This window comes from Pezoporus occidentalis, unplaced genomic scaffold (assembly GCF_034315485.1).
Source record: "Pezoporus occidentalis ecotype Australia unplaced genomic scaffold, CSIRO_AGI_Poc_V1 ctg213, whole genome shotgun sequence".
Taxonomy (NCBI): Eukaryota; Metazoa; Chordata; class Aves; order Psittaciformes; family Psittacidae; genus Pezoporus; species Pezoporus occidentalis.
In genome coordinates, this window is record NW_026913997.1 from 817,641 (window position 1) to 840,499 (window position 22,859).

At 45.3% G+C, this 22,859-nt stretch overlaps 1 protein-coding gene across 13 annotated transcripts in view; it reads right to left on the bottom strand.

Annotated features, from left to right (window-relative positions):
• The window catches only part of ANKRD44 (ankyrin repeat domain 44), a 139,911-nt gene extending 119,842 nt beyond the window's left edge, over positions 1 to 20,069 (bottom strand). For 10 of the 13 annotated variants that reach the window (XM_062619685.1, XM_062619677.1, XM_062619680.1 and 7 more), the window contains exon 1: positions 18,359 to 18,662. In XM_062619685.1, coding sequence (XP_062475669.1) covers positions 18,359 to 18,409 — 51 coding nt within the window. In that variant the 5' untranslated portion in view covers positions 18,410 to 18,662. Of the gene's footprint in view, positions 1 to 18,358; positions 18,663 to 20,039 lie in introns of those variants that run through there. The other 3 variants (XM_062619681.1, XM_062619674.1, XM_062619676.1) reach the window with 2 other exon arrangements.
• Positions 20,070 to 22,859: the final 2,790 nt, after the last annotated feature.

Here is a 22,859-nt window from a genome sequence, read left to right on the forward strand (position 1 = left end):
AAATGGTTTCAGCTAGGAAACAGGGAAAGCTATCTGGAAGGGTCAATGTTCATAAGGTACTCTGGTGTAAAAATCATTACTGGCACATGCATGTGCAGTCACGCAAAGCATTCTTAGTAAGAAATACCTGGGTTTGCCTTACCAGGCCTCCCAGCTGGGTGTTAGTTTTAAGGACACATGTTGAGCTGATCCCTGTGGTCGCAGCAGCTTACTCACAGGCTATCTGCAGAGGCCTTCTCTCCCCACAGAAACCCTGCAAGGCTGAGAGCTCAAAATCACAGCTGGCAGAACACATTGCATACAATTATTTCAGAAGGCAAGAATAAAGCAGGAGAAAGATTCAGAGAGTGAACAGATGAAAATAATTATAAGACAATTTCAGAGACAGGCTTTGGGTGGCTTAAAAGGAAGCAAGACAAAGTTCAGGAAGGGAAAAGCAGAGACAGATGAAGGGTCTGGGCTATTCTGATAACAAGGAGGAAAATGTCACAGGGGATCAACACGCTGAATTTAATAACTGCGTGGAGCCAGGATGAGGTGGGAAAGTAGGCGTTAAATTTTTGTGAAAGATGCAAGCTTTGGCAACAGAGAGACAATAGCTCCAAGTGGTGTACGCTGACTTTCACAAGCTCTGGAGGAGTACAGTGAAAAAGAGAAACCAGCATCATTCTTTTTTGAACACCGGGTTCCCGTAAGCTACCCCGGTACCATCAGCTGTAACATAAGCTTGCCCTGGGGCCAGCCCCTCTCTGAACACTAGGGAAGTGTGGCTGGTTATGTGCAGACCTACTATAGCTTTACAAAACCAGATGGGCCAATTCCTTCTGCATTCATGGGGAAGAGAAAGAGGAATGCTGAAGCCTTCATGCTGGGACAGCACAGTCACTGAAAAGACAATTCTTAACATTTGCAAAAGGAGATGCTACAAGCATGATGCTGTTTTGCTCCTTCCCAGTGGAAACACAGCAGTGCATCACTCCTGTACTTCACTCCAGTCCCCCCAAGGGCTCCCTCTGTTTGGAACAAACACCTGTAGTGGTTTCATTGGGAACTGACTGGAATGGGAAAGAGATCAACAAACTCGAATACTCTCAAGAATGCATTCAATATAGCTGTGAGACCCAGCCAACCTGCTGTGGTAAAAGTAATGTTTACAATGTGGTTTGAGAGCATGGACTTGAAAGAAAGAACTGGCATAAGCCACAGAGCGCTCCTGTCTTATCATAAAGGCTTTGCAAATCACAAAACAACCTGTCCCAGGTATTTCAGGCATGCGGAAATCAAGTTCCCTACTGTTACTCTCCTCCCTTAACTTGTCCCTTTGTTTTCCAGATTTGATTTTATCTGTTCCACCTTGAAGGCCTCTCTAGCAATTACAGTGTATGTTCTGCAATAGTGAGGAACAGTTAAGTGTACTTTCAGATCTGCTGTGTATAGGTATCTGCCCTTAACTTTCTTAAATCACTATTCCTTTCAGCTGAAATTTATTATAAAGGTAAAAAAGAAGCCAAAAACAGCAGACCTTTAAAATCCACACAAGCAGCAGAAATTCTGGTTTGTCCAGTTGCAGCCGGAAGAACGAAGTATTCCAAATTCTAAATATTCAACAACTATTGCAAGATGTTAACTTAGGTATCTGGCAAGCCAGGAAGCAAAAAAGCCTTTTTCAAGCAAAAGTTCTGATACCAACAGGCCCATGTCACTCTCCTCACATTCAAATTTCTGTTCAGTCATCCTTAAGCTGTACCAATGCAGCCAAAACGCCCTGAACAGACAGTTCTTCTGGGCCTAATAAAAAGGAAGTTTCTGAAGAGAAAACATCACTTTATCTCTCTTCCCTTCCATTCATTCATCTGTCTTGTAACATGTAGGAAATATTTGTACTGGCATGCAAGCAAGCAACCATAGTGCACCATTTAAGGATTAAAAATGCTTCTGAATAGAAGAGTAAGAATCTACAAGCCATTGCTACCTTATAATGCTGGGTAGATTCAGACACGGTTAAATTCCTTACATATTTAAAAGGTTATTTTAGAGTATATTTATTTTCCCTCAGTTTCACAGCTTTCATTAAACTAGACAATGCCATGGTATTTTCCCTCTTCACATGCTGAAACTGGAATTGCTTGCCTTGGCAGCAAAGTCCTGTAATTTCTAGTCGGTGCCTTTCTTTCTGTATCACTGACCAAGTTTGCTGCAGCTATGGCAAAAACTCCATCAGAAAGCTGCATCACCAGCAGAGAGTGAAGAGCACCCTTCTGAGAGTCTGCAAAGAAAACAGCCACAGAAAGCAAATGGTGGGCTCTTTTATCAGCTTCCTGACTCAGAAACAACTGAAAATTGCCTAGGTGCCAGTCCATCTCACCACATTTGTATGAGGAACAAGGGCAGCACTTACTGTTCCTTATTATCCCCGTTGTGGCTAGAGCGATTAGCAAAAGCCCAGGGTCTTTACAGGGCTGTTTCTGCTGGCATTGTGAATCCGAGTATCAAAAAGTGTGTACAAAGTCACATTTCCCTGACACAGAGTAGAAACATCAACAGCAGAGACTTCACTTCTCAGAAACCCTGATCTCTGTCATCCCAGAGACTTCAGAGGCATTTTATGACTTCTCAACATCACAATCCTCCTTCTCTTACACTGTTAAAAAGGCTGGATGGCACTAAATGCAAAGAGGCTCAAATGCTGCTGAAATTTGGATGACCAGGATGCAGCCCACCACGGTTAGAGCTTTTAGGAAGTGAACCAACTATACCAAGTGGTATTGTATTTTCGAAGTCTGAAATCATACCAACCTTCCCATTTCCCTGAATCTTTGCAAGGAAAAAGAAAGATATGAGCCTTTCATTAGGATGAACATTTGCTTCCATGCTTTTATTGAGGTTTCCTTTTTTAAATTGCCTTAGCATCTTCTGATGCCTATAAATCTGCTGTCCAACAATTTGCTTTGTATACTGCATGATGTTGGCATTACATTAACTAATTCCCTGGGTTCTCACTTCCCCCCTTTTAAAAAAGGCATCACATTTGCCTGTCTCCAGACTCGCATTTTCCCATCCTCCACATACTCAAAAATAATCTGTATAAGATTTCACATTGCTATGGCTATTGTACATTTTAATTTTTCAGTCTCTTCTGATTTCATCCATTATTTGCATACCTTCCACATCATATAACTGATCTTCAATATCATTTGTCACTGTCTTCAACTTATATCTAGCATATTTACAAAACAATTTCCATTTTATCTAAAGAGGAAAAATACAGGCTGTTTATAAAGGCCAGAACAAATGAAGGAAAGTCTCTTCAGAAGTGTATGAAGTGATGAGCCACAAACGACATATGATACCTAAAACTATGTGACAACTAATGACTCTTGCCTGTGCTGCCACCAGCTCCAGTCTTTTTGTGGTGTTAGAAGAAAATGATCCAAGGTCTTCTGAAGCTAAGAATGAAGGGGATGGAGAAACTTCAGCCGAGATGCAAGGGACAGCACACCCAAGGGAAGGACTGTTGCAAAGGGAGCTTTAATCACTGCCTTTCATCGACTCCACAGCACTGCAGATTCCCTGGCAGTGTCAGAAAGAGAAAAGAGAGACTGCTGAAAACGTGAAAAGGTGGGGGGAAATGGAGAAGTCCAAATTTAAAAGCCCTCTGTGACACAAGCTGGGGACCAAGGAAAGCGAAGACCATCAGGCTCTGAAAACATAAGAAGTGTGAGGAAGGACAATTTGTTCTGGCACATGGGCAAGAGAGAAAGGGCTCCTCAAAACAAGGAATAATAAACATGGGTCTAAAGAAAACAATGGTTGAGGTGATTCAGAAATCCAAAAAACATATGTTAAGGTTTTACACATGCACTGTGTAGTGCATATGTTTAAACATATGTATGTGGGACCATCGGCCATAGTACTAAAATGCATTAGCTGTCATTAATACATTCAGTGCTGCTCATTCATTGGATTTAGTCCCCTAGGGCTCGTGAAAAACTAGACACAAGTCTGAATTTGAGAAAGTGTTATGTACCTGACTGAAGGAGCATTTCTGAATGGGCTGTCTGGATGGCAGCTGGAGCACAGCATTAGCCACCGGAGCCGGTAAGAGTCATGCCAGCCGGCTAAAGAGGTAGCTGGATGGGAAAGCAGGAAAGTAGAAATGCTGGGCCGCAACCACTAGGTACACTTTGGGATTAATAAGAAGAGGTGTCTGCTGACTTCTGATTCCCAGACTGGGGAGAAAATAAAATAAACATTGTTTTTCCAACATTCCTGCCTCCCTTTGTATCAAATACAGAAGCTGTGGGGCTGCAGCAGAAAAAAACACATTTGCAGAAGAGAGATCTGCTGAATCATCACTTTGCTCTGCCTTGACATCTATAGTGAAAACCTCTTCCTCTACCCCTCTTTCCCACTCCCAGGCCCCTATAATTAGTTCATTGTTATAAACTGTTAAAAGCATTCCATTCCACTTTATAAATGAAGGTGAATACAGGAAAAGCATTTGTCTTGGTAGATAGGAGGTAAGTAATATACCTCCTTGATACTCACAGGAAGAGACCACTATATAAAAACGTAAAGAGTAGTTAAAATCTTTGAAGTGCCCTAGTTCTAAAAATGTTATACAAATGAAAGGAGGCATTAATAGGCAGTACATTTTCAGCCACAGCGAGGCAGAAGGAAAAGTAAGATTCAGACTATACTTTTTTTGCTCACTCATTTCTGGCCCTATTTGATCACCATATCTTGTGGCAGTGTACAAAGCTACTCCTGTATTAGTGATTTACTCACTGGGACTCTGTAATGAAGACTAATAGCCCAGGTAACAGAGAGAGGGAAGAAGAGGAAGGATTATACTTAACTGCACTTATTTAAAGAAAATAAATAAAAAGTAACCTCAAGACTAAAACCAGGGTACATGAAGTGTTCTAACTCAGGAAAACTAAGAAAACACGACCAGTTGCATTCTCTCATTTCAGTCACACTGGAGCCACTCAAATTCTCCAGGCTGGCTGTTATGAGGCATTGCTGTTACAAAGCTAAAAGCACTCCCATGGCTCAGACCTTTGAAATCTTCCATGACACAGTCTACAGTCACTGCAGATGTAACAGTGGTTCAAATGACATCAAAAAGCCAGTAAACTAGATGATTAAAAACAAACAACGCCAGGTCAGAAATCTGTCCTTCACATTAATATACACAGAGTCAACAGCAAAACAAACCAGCAAAATGATGGTCAGTGTCACTCCAAAAGGCTGAGCCAGTTTCATGATTCTAAGCATTACATACTCAGGAAAATAAGACAAGATCTATTTGAAGAATGGATGAGTAAGTTGCACAGAGATGGAATGCTTTTCTCTCTGAAAGTGTGCTGAATCTTATCCATTCTCTCCAGTTCAGGGTACCTTTCAAACCATTAAAAACAAAACAAAAAAAACAAAATCCTATATGAAGTCTAAACGAGAGCTGATGAGTATAACTCTGAACTACCACACTGATTCCTATTTTCCTGAGCAGTACTATAGGATTAACCTGACAAAAATCACTGCTGCAAGAGCCCTTTATATTTCAGTGCTTCAGCACTCCTCGAAGGGCTTGCTTCCACCTTCTCCATGAAGGTGACAGGAAGCCCAAGTGACACAGCTCAGTCTGCCTAAACATCAGGGCCACAGAAGGCAATGGACTATAGGACCTGTGTTCAGAGCCCACTCACCTGGGCACTCATGTTGCTCCCTCTTCAGCATCAGATCTGAGGGAAAATTCTGTGGGAACAAGCCAGGTATCAGAGGAATCAAGCATTTCCAGCCTGCAGCACTACAGAGCTCCAGACAGTTCTGTGCCACGCTTCCTGTGTAAGCAGCACAGTTAATTAACTCTGTGTTGATTAATGGTGCTCTATATTGAGTCTGTTATTATATACAAGGTCATAATTGCCAAACAGCCACAGCTAAATACCATCCCTTGCAGTCTGCTCCTTAAGCATCATAATGTAAAATTAATTGGTACTTGTTTGCTAATTAATATGAACTATTTTAAGTCATGCACCATAAAACTTACCACTGGTATGCTCTTTTCTAAACAGCCATGAATGAACACAACTATTCTAATACCTTGGGAAGAGCCTCCTCTTTTGAATCAGGGTGGGATGGGGGGAGTCTTTGTAGTGGGACTTTTCTGTGCTCAGGCATTTACCAAAAGAGCGGTTCTCAAACAATTAGTCAGCAGTTATTCTACTTCCATGGCACATAAAGACAGACCAGCAAGAGACGTTCTTTGTGCGAGGAGCGCCCACACCAAAATGTCTACTCAGAATAATTATTTTGGAGTAGCTGCCTCAGTAAATTTCCAAGCACCACTGAGATCAGCTCCCAGTGAGTGATCTAACTTCGCCTCAGGGTAGCAACAAAGATCAAAAAGACATTTGAACTCCTTTGTCCCTTCCGGGATCTTTAAATCCAGGGTTAGCCTCTGTTTAGGGAAAGGGCTGGCAGCATAACAAAGCAGATCCCCACTGTGAAAGAAAGAAGCCCACATGTTGGATCCCTAATCCTAAGGACAGGGAAGGAAATGGTTTGCACAAACATGGCCCCCTCCCAGAAGCAAGGACCTGGGCAGTCACTGCCAATAAAGCTACACCAGCTTTAACCAACCAGTGATGGTACCCCCATCTCAAGGCAAGTCAGCACACAGCAGTAGAGCCAGAAAGCAGACAGCATCCCAAGGTTAGACCTGCCATGAGGGTAGGGAGAGCACTGAGTACCAGGAGTCCACAAGGGAGCAGACCATTGCTTCTACAGCCTCCCTTGCACCCCCAGCCAAGCAAAACCCCTTCTATTTCTATTTCTGCAGGCACTTTTAACTACCCTCTAAGAGCTTGTCAGTAATGCAAACCTCTTCTTCAACCACAATGGTTTCCAAAATACAGGGCACAGGCAGCATAAACTAGGTCTGACTCCTTTTTAAACTCATTTAAGGCAGACCTGGGCAGAGAGATGGCTTTCACGCTGATTCCACTTACCATTCTACAAGCACCAGGGATCAGCACACTACAGGTAGTACAATGCACATGAACATGTGTGGTAAGGCACAAGTAACCAAGCTCTCTGCTGGTTTACCCCTCTGTAAAGAGAATTACCTTACGGGTGAAACACCTACCATGACTTAAAATCATTACTGCATCTGTTCAAGGTTCAATTAACAGATTAGCTGAACACTTAGTTAAAAATAGGCAAAAATCTGGACTGCTTCTCTCTGAGCCTACTGCTTGAAAGCAAACAAAACACACCAACAGAACCAGTGTCAGGAATGAAACACTTTCTCAAATGCAACGTTATTCCTGGGATTGTACCCACATAGCTGAAGCACAGCTATTTATTCTGCACTCATTTTTGATGCTCCAGTATCTCAGCAATCAGCACTGCAACTCAATCTAGCAGACTCTGAACAATTCAATGATCTCACAGGGCCAGATTATACACAGAGATTTTGCTACTTCTGTGGGTCAGAGCCTTCCCGTTTTGCTGGGCACTTCACAGGCAGCTGTAAACAGGCACTACAGGTAAAAGCTTGCTCCATGCTGGAGCTTTTTGGAGGCAGAATATAAAGGAGAAAAGCTTAAGGCATGAATTACACCTGCCTGTCCACCTCCTTTTAATTTTTGTCTCTACAACAGAGTCAACCAAAGAATTCTCCAGACAACTGTCTGAAAGTGTTCACATCTTTAGAGACCTCTTTTAAAGGGCTGGAGACCATGTGTCTGCAGAGAGCCATCCCTAAGGAATCACACAAGGGCTTTCAGACAGTTGTCTCGAGTTGTCTTCAGCCAGCCCTGCGGGAACAAGAAGTGCTGAAGATCACACGCCTGCTCTGTGGTTTGCCATCATTTGCGTCTCCTTTTCCAGGCAGCTCTCTGGTAAGGCACATATCTGCCTCGGAGGACACGAAGCAGTCATAAAACCCCATTAAAGATATGCAAACTCTACCCAGGCACAGGAAATGGGAGATCCTAAATGTAATCCTTGATTAACATGAAAGCTGTGCCTACACTTGCAGGAAGAGGCTAACAGCAAAGCTTTCTATAACCAGCTACCCCAGGTAACAGCCAGGTCATGTGGGTGCTCCTGAGGTACACAATCTCCCCACCAACAGTGGGCACATTCTCAGACTCATGTCTAGATAGTTTATCCTCTGAGCCACACGGCTGCGTGAGCTACTCTTACCCTTCTCTGTGGAGGAGGACAAATCTGTTCAGCTCCATTTGCTCCTGTTTGCAGAGAAGAAATAATACTCCTCTGGGTAGCAGGGGTGATGCACAAATTCACCAGTCCTCATGAAAATGCTTCTAAAAGCAGTACCCTCTTCCAATTAGAAACTAAACTGTATGTCTATAAATATCTACTTGAAATAAACAAAACTTTGGAGAAGACTGCTCAGTTCCAGCCTGACATGAAATGGACTTTGTGTGAACATACCCAAAGGGCACCATCTGATCCACTGACAGTTAAGTTCTCATATTTGAGAGGCTATCTCTGTTTGTCTGAAGGACTCAGCTTAGTGCGTGTGCTCTATGGCCAACAGTCACAGATTACTGCCTTAACAAGCAGCACTGACACACAAGAGGCTGATCTCACTACTACTGTTTGCACTGCACAATACAGCACTAAGCCTATGACACAGGATTAGTGACCAAAGACAGTCACCCACTGCAACCAGACAGCATAAAGCTTTACCTAGCAGGTGACCCAGAAAGCTTTTCCTAAGAGAGCACTTTCTCTTAAGAGAACCAGTGCTGATTTTTACACTTCAGAACAAATATCTAAAGAAATTATATGTTCCCTGAATTTAACACAGCACTGTGAAACCACATGCCACCATTCATTTCTCATCTTGTGACATCCTAAGATTGGCATCAGCCCACACAGTAAACAGTGTTAAAACAACCTGCAGGAAGGAAGCGCACCAGTGTGAATCAGGCCCTGAAAGAGGTAAATCAGGATACAGGTCTTGCTCTCTCACCCTCTCCCTTCTCAGTCTGACCTTGGTCACAGAGTTTCGCTGCATGCCAGTTCTGCTGCTGCAACCAGTGCCATGAGGCAGCAGCACTGCACCTCCAGCTACACATATCCTACACGCTCCATCTGCAAAAAACAGCCCTAGAATCAGGGCCACATCTAACAGAGGAGCATGGTTAGATGCTTACATTAAAATCAGGGCTTGCTTACATTAAAAGAAAGAGACTTCCTCCTACTAGACTTGATTCACACTGAGCGGGATGCAGCAGGATCACTCACCTAAGCATGCCCCTTTCAAACAGAAGCAATGGTTGCAGGATCTAGCACACCGTGTTTACTTGACTGATAGAGCACTTTGGAAATGTTCCTGGAGTCAATGACTAAATAAGTCCCTCTCTTGATTTTAAATTGGAGATAAATGCTGCATGTCATATTGGCAAGCACATTAGAGCAGCTGGAAGCACAAAGACAATATCTGCTATTTCAGGCCTTTGTTCTCTCATTTTTTACCCTTGGCATGTTAAACAACTAAAGACCACACTGAGCAAATCACTGTTTTACCAGATAATGCTGCAGGCTTAGAGCTTCGAAATCCCAGGCCCATGCAGAAACACCAGCCCAACTTGGTGGCCTGCGTACCCAGCCTCCTACTGCCTCCAAGGCTCAACAGCACAGGCATGTGCACATTAGCTGTGCTGCACTTATTACACAGAAGACACAAGTAATAACCTTGATAAAAACAAACACACACACACCCAGGACAGCAAGAATGAAAAGAGGATGTGTTGCTCACCTTTGTCTATTATAAGTATGGGAAAAATGAATTTTATACATAGAAACACAGAGAGGCAGGTGCTGCTACCAGCATGTTACTATAAATACAAAGCAGCTTCCCCATATTCCTGCAAAGCTGGTCTAGATTCAATGCAGGCAAAAGCAAAACTTCATCCAAGGATGAGATTTCAGAAGGCAATCTGCAGCCCTTTCACCTTGGAAAGGCAAGGAGCCTATCATGTTAAAATGGTGCTATGATAAAATGCATTATGTTCTCCATCTGAACAGTACTGCCTACATTATTAATGATGCAATGCATACAAAAGCTTTTTAATGCTCACACTAGTTCCCTTTCCCAGAAATTATTTGATCATATTTAGAATGTGAAAGCTTGTGCCACTAAAAGTGCAGCTGACTGCTGTCTTCAGTTTCTATATGGCAGAGAGCAATAGAGTCACAGAATGGTTTGGGTTGGAAGGGACCCTAAAAATCATTCAGTTCCAACCCCCTGCGCCACAGGCAGCGACACCTTCCACTAGACCAGGTTACTCCAAGTCCCATCCAACCTGGCCTTGCCACAGATGGGGCAGTCACAGCTTCTCTGGGCAACCAGTGCCAGTGCTTGTGTCACAACCCTCATAGTAGAGAATTTCTTCCTGAAATCTAATCTAAGTCTACCCTTTTTCAGTTTAAGCCATTCCCCCTTGTCCCACACCTTTGTCAAAAGTCCCTCTCCAGATTTCTTGCAGGCTTCCTACAGGTACTGGAAGGCTGCTGTACAGTCTCCCTTGAGCCTTCTCTTCTCCAGGCTGAAAGTATCAACAGATGGCTTGGAGGAATCCATATCTATATATATACTATATATACATATTTGAATAGTACAAGGAGTTTTCATTGAAACCCAGCTCCTTTACACAAAAACCCTAAAGCCTTAGCTCAGTAAAGACACCATCAGGTATATCTGTTAGGGCTGTCTGCAGAAGTCAACCATTATGGTTTTGCTTACTTCCTCATAAAGATGCAGCAACATGCAGCTGCAAGAGGAAGCAGAGGCTTTGCGAGGGCATTCTCCCCAAGTACTCTTTTTAAAGTAAGGAAAAAAGACATTACAAGTAATTCCAGCACAAAAATGCACGCCCCTGCATAAAACCAGCTCGTAACACAGAGCACAAACACCAAGCAGACAAGCCTACGTCAGGCTAGGAGGTTCAGCCCTGCGTGGCAGAAACAGCCATGTATTAAACAGCCTCCATTTTTGGTTGTACATCTACAGCCAGGCAACTTTTTCTTCCCCTAAAAGCAAAACACATGAAAACGCCTGTCATCAAAAGGCAAGTCGTTTTTCAGAATGTCACAATTACCTCGCCACAACTAAATGCTGTAATTTGTCATCCAGCTCCTCACAAACTTCAATAATGACCTCAAACCCTTGGATAAAACTGCAGAATAATTTCCCCCCTTTAAATGTAATTTTGTAATGCTTTGATTCCCACCCATCACCAGGCTGAAGGGCTCCAGCAGCATGCTGCTACTTGTTTCTCGTGCAGCAACTAAAACAAAGCTGCAGCCACACACAGCAGCTGTGGGAACTTTCCAGCAAACAAAAACAGTGCCAATTGTCAGAGGTGTATTTCTAGAAAAGAAACTTTCAATTTGAAAAGGGAAACAGCAAAAAATGCACGTTTTCAGCTAATAAACATTCCAACTAAATGGTTAAACTACAGAGGTTTTCTGCCAGCAAGTTTAGCTCACCTGCATGTTCTGCAACACACACAGGCTGCAATGTGTGAAAGCAGGGCATTTGAGAAGAAAAGCAGGAATGAAAACCAAGAAACGGTCAATGTTAGGAGAATATACTGAAAACATTTGCCTAATAGGCTTGTACCTACAATTTCTGGCTCCTGGAGGCATCTGATGACACTAGAACCTGTATTGGTACTACAGAGAGAAAAAACTTCTAGAGAACAGAGATTAAAAAGAAGCCTAAAAACATAATATGCTAAAGAATTAATTATTTTCTACAAATCATAGAAGGGTTTAGGTTGGAAGGCACATTAAAGATCATCTCATTTCAACGCCCCTGCCCTCGTTCCAACGCCCCTGACATGGGCAAGGACACCTTCCACTAGACCAGGATGCTCAGAGCCCCATCCTTAAAAGCTCCCAAAGAGTAAGCTGCTCATTTCTCAAGCAGTCAGAGACCCGCCAACGGGGGAACAGCTTTAGGAAGAGGAGGAAGTGCTTGGCCCAGCTCCTCTGGGTGAGCACTCCACCCCACGATGGGCCAGCGCAGGGAAACCCTTCCCGTCGTACCACATCCAGAGCCTGCCTCTCTGGTAATGAGCAAGCAGGATCAGCTACACCCAGACTTCTAGAAACAATCTGCAGGAGTCTTCTTTGCTGGCTTTCAGGGATTTGCCCCTGAGACCAACAGCACTGCCACAACGGAGCAGCACCAGCTCAAAACCTTGCCCTGGGGAGCCGCAGCACAAGCAGCTGCTGTGTTCAGCAGCCAGCTAGCTCCAATTTGGCCACTTGTATTCCCAGGTCACAGAAATCATCTGTCCCCCCTCGAGCAAGGATCCAGATGAAAACACTACCTTGCCCGAAACAAGCCATTACACAAGCACCCAAGCTGGGAGGAACATTTATTTCTCTGCTAAATGTAGTCATGACAACCACATCTTCAGTTAAGAAACTAGCAGGAAGAGGTCATGAGGCACTTGTCATGCAGGGATAAAATACCACACCTCAAGTGCATGCAGGAGGGTGAGTTTTGATGGACGTCATCTGCAAATGAAGGAAACTAACACCCTAACATGACAGGCACACACCCTATCAAATCAGCCCAGGCATTTAGGCACAACCACTACAAAACCTTTACAGTAATACCAAATTGCAAACTGCTGGAGGATTTCTCTGCTAAAGAAATATCTATGATAGACTTGAGGACACTAAACCACTCCAGAAATCCTCCTAATTCCAGTGCCTCTTATTTACCTTGAAACAAGCTACAGAGCTATCAGGAAGTGATGCTTATTGCAGAAGCCATGATTAAAAAGAGCGAGCAGCTTCTTTTTCAAGCCTGCATCTTGTTCTCATTGGCAAATCAAAGCTTCCCTCCGCTACCTCCTCTAACCAGGACCATCCCTGGAGGCATTTAAAAGATGTGTAGGGACATGGATTAGTGTGTACTTAGCAGTGTTAGATTTGCAGTTGGACTCAATGGTCTTAAAGGTCTTTTCCAGTTTAAATGATTCTATGTGTCAGAACTCTGGTGCCATCGATGCCGGCTGGCAGCAATCATCAGTCCTAAAGTCTGGACAAGGGCAGGAATGCTGATACATCCCATTTTCCCCAAAACTTCTATACTAAAAAGCAGAGCCATGTCTCACAGTATATAGGGAATGCCCAGAACAGCACAGCTTTAGAAAGCCAATGGCTGCAGCAATGGAGTTATTTTTGTCCAACCGCATTTTCATTTCACAAGAAGTAAAGACAGAACCACTCCTGCAGGTAAATTCCTCCCTCCTCCTTCCTTCCCCACAGTTACCTTTGTTTTGTGGCTACCTGAGTATTCTGTACTAAATCGGATTATCTCTTCCTTGCTGTGAGCCCTTTCAAAAGCACCTGGCAGCCTGCAAATTAACACACACCTTACTATTATCTAGTAATAACATGAGGTAAGGGAGGAATCATGGGACCTCATACCACGCAAAATTAACCTGTGGCCATACAGCTCAGGTTCACAACCCCTATTTTACACAGCAGATTTAGGAGCATCTCTCACATGCTTCTACTTGTCAGAGAGAAAGGATACACAGAAAGACAGTCTTGTCAATTGAATGATTCTGAATTAAGTTAAAGACACACCATCATTTGGAAATGTGATTGGTTTTGTTAGGAGATATTGTTTGGTACTGTTGTACTCATTTCGGTTCTAAGTGTCTTCAGATGCAAGTCCAGCCTTTGCCTAGTTGATTTTTATGATCTTTGACACCTGTTTAAAATCATTTAAACATCTGTTTAATGCTGCTTCTCTGTGATCATAATATAAAGGATCCTGATGGTCAGCACAGGACTGTCAAACACAGGAAAACATTTGGGAAAGGGAGGGAGGGAGGGAAATGTTCCTTCCAGTTCTAGTCACACTGCATTACTTTCAGCAATCAAGGACAACAGGCAAAATACCAGGAGACAGGATGAGGTTTTGCAGTTAATAGCAGCCTAAGTGCACACACTAACCATTTATCTGGGCTTCATTATCCGTAATACATGTATATACATGCTTGTAGGGGTAGCCTAAAAATAATTCTCTTGTTTTGTACATACAGGGCCTGAGCTGGTGACACTGAAGTCACAGCACATTTGACCTTCCAGGTGCACTGGCTCATGGCTGGACAGAGCCTGTGTTTGTCTCAGTTCTATAGAAAGCTTCACACCAAATCTGGCAGTCCAGGCATAAACCCACTAAGCAGTGCATCTCAAAAGTATCTACGCAGGCTTCACCTCTATGTGACTTCCCATTTTATTTTTGTTCATAGAAAATATTCTCAGTGTCTTTCAAAGACAAAATGATGCATTTCCCCTGTAAACATGAATAACTATAATCAACAGCTAGGCACGGGAGAGCTTGCTTCAGCCTCTGACAAACACACACCAAGAAGCAGGGTATCCCCACACACAAGCAACTCCAACCCTCGCTGCCCTCAACACAGCACGAAGGGCACATTTGTGCTGAGGCATGTGAAGGCGAAGTCATCTGCAGAGGGAGAGAGCTGGCATCCCAAATCAGACACAGCCACACACAGCACAACTTCATTGGCCTTAAATGGGGAGAAGAAGATGGAGTTAGCTACAGAGACAACCTGCAGGCCTGTGGGCACTACTGGCAGTCCTGCATGGAGAACTTCAGGTGGCAAGGCAAGCCTGGAAATGAGATGGAGACACTACAGAAACTTCCACAGTAATTTTCCAAAAGGTAACTCACAGAAGTTTACATAGAGCAGTATTTTAAGCTATTTTACGCTCTGAACAGAGTGCTGACAGGAGCAATTGTCTGTGTCTGCTGCCTAGAACCATCAATGGAAACCCTGAAGATTAAAAGCACACTCAGCAGGACTATGACTAACAGGCTTTCTCCTGAGAAGTTTGCAAGTGGCAAACAAACAGTTCTCAGGAAACCAAGTTACTCCGTGCAAGCATGAAGAATAAGCCACGCAAAGAACCGCAGGCAGAGTGCAAGGAGAGCAGTGGCAGGAAGCACCCTGAATCTCATGGCTTCTCAGAGGACAGGAGAAAGGTGGGTCCAGGCAATGACTACTGCTCAAAAAGCAGCTGCAAAAGTCAAAAAACAACCGATACTTTCACACTTACGGAGCTTTAGGTGAAGGAGAAAGCTCATGAGGAGGAGAGAATGGCAACTCAAAATACAGGAAGGAATAAAGAGTTGCAGTGAGCAGGATCCCCCAGAACAGCACCTGAGGGGCACAGCAGGGGTTTTCATGCCCTGTCATATGTCCAGAGCCAGGCTCAAGCCATGTCAGTGCAAGTCTGGAGACACATAACCTGCAAACCTCTGGCCACCTGCTTGTTGAAGTGCTCGTCTTCTGTTCCTTCTGCACTCTAGCTTGAAAGCAAAGGCCTTTATCACATGCAGCTGCACCCTCACATAATATAAAATACTAGCACTTATCAAAATGGAACAGGTAGAACCAATAAACTGAATGGGGAACAACAAAGAATTGAAAACAACCTTTTCTTTTTCAGTTCTTAAAGCAATTTGCATGCTTGCTGTGATCAGCATCCACTGCAGAGATGGCAAGAAAAAGGAACGGCTAAAAGTTTTAAGATGTAGAGTAAGTTTTGCAGTATTTGTATAAGACAACTGAAATAGTAAGTATATCTGAATGTTTACAACTGCATAGACATGCCACTACAGACAAAGGTTACGATTCTAGGCATTTAATTTAAGTTTTATGAACTAACTCAGACTGTTTTCAGCTTAGCATTTACCCATTCAAACATGGCTAGCGGGGGGTTACTGGAAAAAAGAAGGCCTAAAAGAAACTCATGCAGCAACAAACAATGGTAAAATACACTTACTGCGGTTACATGATTTAAGGATTTCTTGTGGCCCGACTGATGAGCTAGCAATTACCATTACTGGAAGCAAATTTAAGAAATCTGCACTAATGCTAAACCCTTAAACTAAGCTCTCCTGTCTAAGGAGTGAATGCAGCCAAAAGTACCGATAGGATCTTTGAAGGATTAAGCATACCAATTCCTTAACACCTTTCAGCTATATCAAAAAAGATGTAATAATGAAAGTCTGTCTTCAGAGCCTGTATAATAAACTGCGTAATTAATTCCTCATCTGTCTGAATGCTCCACGTACTGTCAGATGCAGTAGGTAAGAGAAGCCAAAAATGGAGGTAAGGAGGAAAGAGGTTACTTAGAGAAACGTGTTTGAACTCTCATCATGGAGGTTCTCATGTCTTCTACATGAAGCTCTCCCCACTGGTCAAGAAAGTCATGGATCCGGAGAAAAGCATGTGCTACAGAAATCACAATGACAGGCAGAGCTCTTAGTTTTGGAGTCAACCTCCCCTTGAGCATCACAACTAAGACCTGAACCAGACTATACAGTGCATAAAAAGCAGCCCATACTCATAGAAGCCCAGGTCCCAACCGCTATGGTTCGCAGTGTCCTACGTACTGTAATTCCCATTGCAAGAGACTGCAAGCACACAGGCTGCTGTGGCCTCTGGTGTTTAAGCAACAGGAAACAATTTCCTGAATCACTGCAAGTTATCACTGCCACAATTGCCTCGAACCTCAAGAGCTGGAAGAAATGCAGAAGGCTGCTCCCACAGCCTCAGCGAAGCTGAGATGTTACAGGAATGCAAATCTTCCCAGTCACATCATTCTTCATCTCAGCTTCACCTCTGTTTTGCCTCGGTCTGCCTATAAACACATGGGGCTGCTGTTACTGTGTCACTTTTAGTCAAGAGGTGGGCCAGCCTGGGTATAGTGCTCTTGGATCTGAAGTAGATTTGTCCACCAATATTCTGAGCATCCCCAAAGCAGGCACGCTACAGGGATACAGTGGCAGCCTGAAGGAGCCTCATCCCTCAGCCTTTCTCAGAAGAGAAAGGAGAACACGAGAACAACAGCCTGTCATTTTTTATAGCACTACAGACTTCATAAAGATGTGGTCCACCTGACTTAAATCTGTTTTGACTTCTGCTGCTAAAGCAAAATCCTTGCTACAAGATGCCAGCAAAGGTTTAATAACTCTAAAGGCAGCAAATTCAAGGGATTCATTAAAACACATGAAAAGCACTGAAACGGTACAATTTTGGTGCTTTGTAACTTATGTATTTTTAATAATAATGCTTGCTGCTTAGATTTTTTTAATATGCAGATTCTACCTGAATCTCCCTATTTGAGACTCAGTCTGGGCACCACAGGGTAGTGAAGACTTGTGGTGTGAAACACTTTATTTGCCAGTTCTAAGCACCACATCTAAAGATGAGGATGTTCAAGAGATATGTCAGGAGGCAGGCCATAAACACTGCCGTCTGTTACACACAAAAACGCATTATTGACTGTGCTCGGTCAAACAGTGATGCTTTTACTTTAGAAGTGGCTTTATCCTTTTCTCCTTTCAAAACTCTTCTAAACGTTCTATGTCTTTGGCAGGTTTCCACAGAAAAGCATGCACAGGCTGTGAGGGAGGTTTGTGACCTCTAAGGTAAGGGGTATTTGGAGAGGGTCTTCTGAACCCAGCAGGAAGGTCTGGGGCTCGCAGGACACCCACGCTGCCTATCACAGGCAGACCTCCTCAGATTAAAAATAGCAGATTAAGGCACGCAAAGTGTGTAACAGTTGGTAAGGTATGTGGATAAATCAGGATGAAGGATCCATAATATCAATTTACTAAATATTTCTAAATGCTTTTAACTACCGGCAATGCGAATACTGATTACAGCTGTCTGCCCACTGCTAAATTTAACACGATCGAAGGGTTTAATACTATGGGTTTTCCTAGTAGCCTGTGAACATCGGCTATAGCTAAACAGAAATAGGCACTTCCTAAGTAAAAAGGGGACAGGAAAAATAATGTATACGTATGGCACAGCAACAGAACGAGGGAGAAACCCCAAGGAAGGACAAACAGAGCCGAGAGGCCTTTCGAAACGCACCAACGTCCACTCCAATTGACCCCGACGACGGGAGATGTCAGGATTTCACCAAAGACCGCGGGCCGACGGCGGCACCCGGCTGCGCGCCGGGGCACAGGCGAGCGGGTACCCGGCTGCCGCGACGCCCGGCGGGCTGCGACCGCCCCGGGCCCACGGCCTCGGGGGAACAGACCATGTCCGCCGGGAGGAGACGAGAAGCGCGTCTGCAGCGGGCAGCGAGGAGCCGGCACCACACGGCCACGGCAGCTGCGGGCCCTGCCGAGACCCCGCTGAGAGGAAGGGCCTCCCCTGGCGGCTCGGCCGCCCCGCACAGCTCTGAGGCAGAGCCCGCCGCCCCGTTCCCGCCCGCCCCGCGGCGCGGCGCCCACCTGGTCGGCGAGCTTGAGCACTGCCATCCTAACCGCTCCTCCCGCGCACATGCAGCTCCTCCGGAGAGCGCGCCCCGCGACCGCCGCCGCTGCTGCTACTACTGCTGTGGCGGCGGCAGCGGCTCTGCTCCGCGCCGGCGGGGTGGAGGCCGCCTCGCCTCGCCTCGCCCAGCCCAGCCCGGCCCAGGAAGCAGGGGCGGGCGGGCTGCCTCGCACGGGCAGCGCCGCCACCGCCGCCTGCCGCTGCCTTTGTTCGCGCCGGCGGCCGCTGCCTGCGCGCAGCGCAGCGCGGGGCCACCCCGGGGGCTCTCCGCGCCCCCGCCCCGCCGGGCAGCGCGAGGGGCGGTGCCGCCGGACCGGGCCTGCCCCGGCGCACGGAGGCTGAGGGGTTGATCCCGGACCGGCGGCCTGGCCGCGGGGGTAGCCGGGGGTCCCCGGGGGCACCTGCCACACGGCGCGGGCAGGACGCGGGGGGAAGCCGAAACGCGAGCGCCCGCAGCCCCCTCAGGGGACAGGCGGCGATGGCCCTCTCAGAGCGGCGGTGGAGGCCGTGCTACCCCCGGCCCGCTGCAAGGGGGTCCAGGCTTGGGGCATAGTACACTTGGCTACGAGCCCACGCGCACCGAAGTCTTCAGGCCTGCTGTGGCTCCCACCGGGCTGAGGGAATGCAGGGAACGTGCTACCCCAAGCCTGCATAAAAGGGGAAATTGATGCCTTTTCCTTTCTTTCCCTTTTCCCCCATCAGTGTTTGTCAAATCACATCCACCAGGCAAAACTGTCAAGAGTCGTTTTGGTTTTGTTTTGGGGTTTTTTTAATCTCTTTTGGGATTACAGTGTTAACAGCTGCCTTGCGCTAATCTGGTCCAAGTGTTTTCATACTCAATGTATTATTTTACTTCTCAAGGACCAGCACATCAGATAAACTGCACTTCTTTTTAAACAAGCAAGCAAACAAGCAGTACTGTCCCTGCCCCGTGCTGCAGAGGAAAATAAGCATCACCCCGTGTTGCTGTTGAGCTGACCTAGGACAAATTGGAGTTTCACCCTCAGATCCGGCTGTCAGTGTGACCTGAACACCAGGGCAAGACTGCACAGCCAGGCACATAAGGGAGGGGGGGAAGCACAAAGGCGTAAATTCTTTTGTACCCTTCAGTACTGACGAGCTGAATCCCTGAAGGACGCTATTTGATTCAAATAATTGGCACAATGCACAGCAACAGGAGTTAGAAACATGCTGAAGGTAATGAGGGCAATTACATTTTTCCAAGGACATGTAACCAGAGAGCAAAGAAGTGAAGATTCCCTCTTTCCCTCCTCTGTGTTGCACTAAGAGGCCACGTATCTCCCTACGAGTTAAATTCTGTGCCCAATACATCAGATAAGACTGATGTGATGTAAGTGATTTAAGACTTTTCAACCCTTGATTACAGAATGGGGTGACTTTAAGTAGTTAAAAAAGAAAAGGGTGAAGTGCCCTCTATGGAAGAAAACTAATCCAAGAGGGAAACAGATGTTGGTTTCAGGCTTTTAAGGCATCACTGTAAATAGGGATTAAAAATAACAGTCAAGTCACAACACATTTTGACTCCACCTATCGTAAAGGGGTCTTAATGGAAAAAACAGTGTTAATACAAATCAGTCTTTTAAAGTAAACAAAAAGCAGCAAGAGAGAACAGAGTACCTGTTCAGAATGCATCAATTCCACCAGGTCTTCCTCATGCCAAAACACCTAGCAGCATTGCGCTGGCATCAGCAGGTTTGCTCTGTGTGTGGAACCGTGCACTGCTGCCGTACGCTGTGGACAGGAGCCTTTCTGTGTCCCACTGGTTCAGTCCAAAAATTCTGCTTTGACAGCAGGCTTCCAGGCTCTGTTGAAACACAGGCTCAGCACACAGAGCTCAGCAGTAAGCAGAAGTCAGCTTCCAGCTGAGAGCAAGAGGAAAAAAGGGAAGAAAATGCAGGCAAATTTCAGCATTGTAAGGAAAGGTCCGGTTTGTGATTTTTCCTTGTAAATACTTATTTCTGAGGACTTAGCATGTGCCGTAGCATTTCACATACAGTTAAACTTGGTGGATACATCAGGAAAATGTTTTTGGTTTTGTTTTTTAGATTTGCTCTGTGCTCCAATCTGAGAATCTGGTAAAAATCTTGTACCTTCTTTGGGACCCCCAGCAACCTCCTGTTGGGAAGCTAAGCTGGTGGTATGCCATCTGCATAGAAATCTGCTGGTGCAGTAGGAGCCCAGTTCCTTGGGAGTAAAACACTGGGCTAGATGGGAGCTAGTACTGAAATACCTTTCTGAAGTTTCTGTTCCCCACAAGCAGTCTTGTGCACAGAACAGTGCCTAGGAGGACCAACACCCTACGATGCTGCTGCTTGGGAAGGTCCCCCCGGGGCACGCAGGACAATAGAAAGTGTTCACATCCCATATTAACAAGGCAGCACTCGGTTTAGAGAGGTCTTTACAACTGTATTTACACTATTCATTAAAGTGCCCTTTGCATGAACTGCCAAGATTAGTCACACTGCTGCAGTCATTACCACCACGGTAAAGGAGTCCACCAGTTCTCTCAAAGTACAACGTCCTTCTCTCCTGTTCACAAAACAGCACAAAAAACACCGTTACAGGCTTCTGACATACCATGCAGAATTAACTCTCTCTTCTGAGCTGTTTTACTCCACAGCCCCTTAGCCCTGGCTGGTACATTGACAGTAATTTCATAGCACATTTTCATGTGAAATGATGCGGTATGCTTAACTGGCTTTCCAGGGAAGAAGAGGCACAAAGACAGGATCCAGAGCTAGTATTTCAAGTAATGGTCACACCTGCAACTCAGAACTGCAGCATTATGTTGACTTCCCCAACTGAGACAATAACAAATACCTTCAAAACAGGTGTGCAAGAGCTTTAAAGAAAATACACTTGAGCTTGCCAGATATCATCATCTTGAATTAAAGCTGGTTTTGGAAAGGAAAAACCCCCAGCACTACACTGGGCCTCTGACAGGGAAGTGGAAAGAAACTCTCTTAACGATGGCCGGTGCATTTGTTCCTTACTGACCCATGCCTGATCCTAAGAGGATTCTGTGTATCCAGGTGGAACTCTTCTATGAAACACAAACACCACTCCCCCTTTACATAGTTTTAAAAGAAAACTGGAAATATGAAGCCTTGAACTTTAGCACTTAAGCAATTTCTGACGAACAGCAAGGAGGACCAGAACTGCCCCAAATAATTTGCAGTTGCCCATGCTGAGATTTCATGATCTTCTGGCCACAACACAATGGGGCTCTGTAGGACACGAGCCCACTGTAACAGGCCTCTGCCAAAACCAAGGTTCCTCCACTTCCATCTGAAACTGGATGAACGCCATTTACTATTAGCAGTTTTAGGTGCATGAGCCACTTCCCCATCCAGACTTTGTGTCAGCATTTAGCATTCTCATACCCACTTGGGCTAAGCAAAACTCCCAGGCACACTTAGATTTAAGCACATGATTTCAACAGAACTTAGGCATCATCATAAGCGATCTGCCCTTTGTTAAGCTCTCACATGCCATTTTCACGTGGTGTAATATTGCAAGTCCAGGTTTGGGCCCTGACTTAGGGCTTGAGAAACTCACTATCAATTCTCTCTTGTGCCAGTGTTCCTGGTCTCACAGTGCCTGGTTTCCTGCTTGTACAAGGAAAATCTCCTGCCCTGCGAGGTGCAGCACCCTGACACGGCTGGGGAAAGATCTCAGGTAAAGGCTGCTGCTCTGGGCATTACTCAGCCAACGCAGATTCAGTCTTCCCATGCAGTATCAGGAAAACAACATCTGGGAGCTGCAGCAGAGGGAAAGAAAGAAACCTCACTGAAATAAATCCATTTGCACTGTAGTTAAATGCTACAGAGAACCAGGATGGGGGGGAAGTGGGTGAACAGACCAAGGGCAGGAGCAGGGTCAGGAGTTCTCCCTGCACCACTACAAACATGTCTGCAAATTATCTGCTGGATCCCCACAAGCACTCCTACATCTCAGACAGATCTCAGCATCAGCTTGATGTTTCCGCAGCCTAACAGGATGTGGTCACTAGAAGGCAGCCAAACGTCTGCACCACCTCCCTGCTCCTGCTCTGCCTGCACAGCTGAGCAGCAGAGGCAGGGGGAAAGGCTCTGTTTTGCTATCCAAAGTCAGGTCTGCTGCTGTATTTAAGCAGGATGATCACTCACAGATGGAGGGTGCAATTGTTCCTAGACATGCGTTTGGCTCCTGCCTCGTGAAGAAAGCTAAAGTAAATACAGTCAGCGTACTCCTGAATAGTGTTTATTTGCCACTGTTGAGCATGGGTGGAAGACAGGGCTGACAGCAGAAGTTACATTTATCATCTCTACCCATATCTGATGACTTCAGATGTCCAGCATGCCACTGGTATCTACCTGTTGCCTACCCTCTAACAGCAACACAAAACCACCCTGCTGTGCTTTCTTTCCCCCTTACAGACTCAGTGGGAGCCAGATT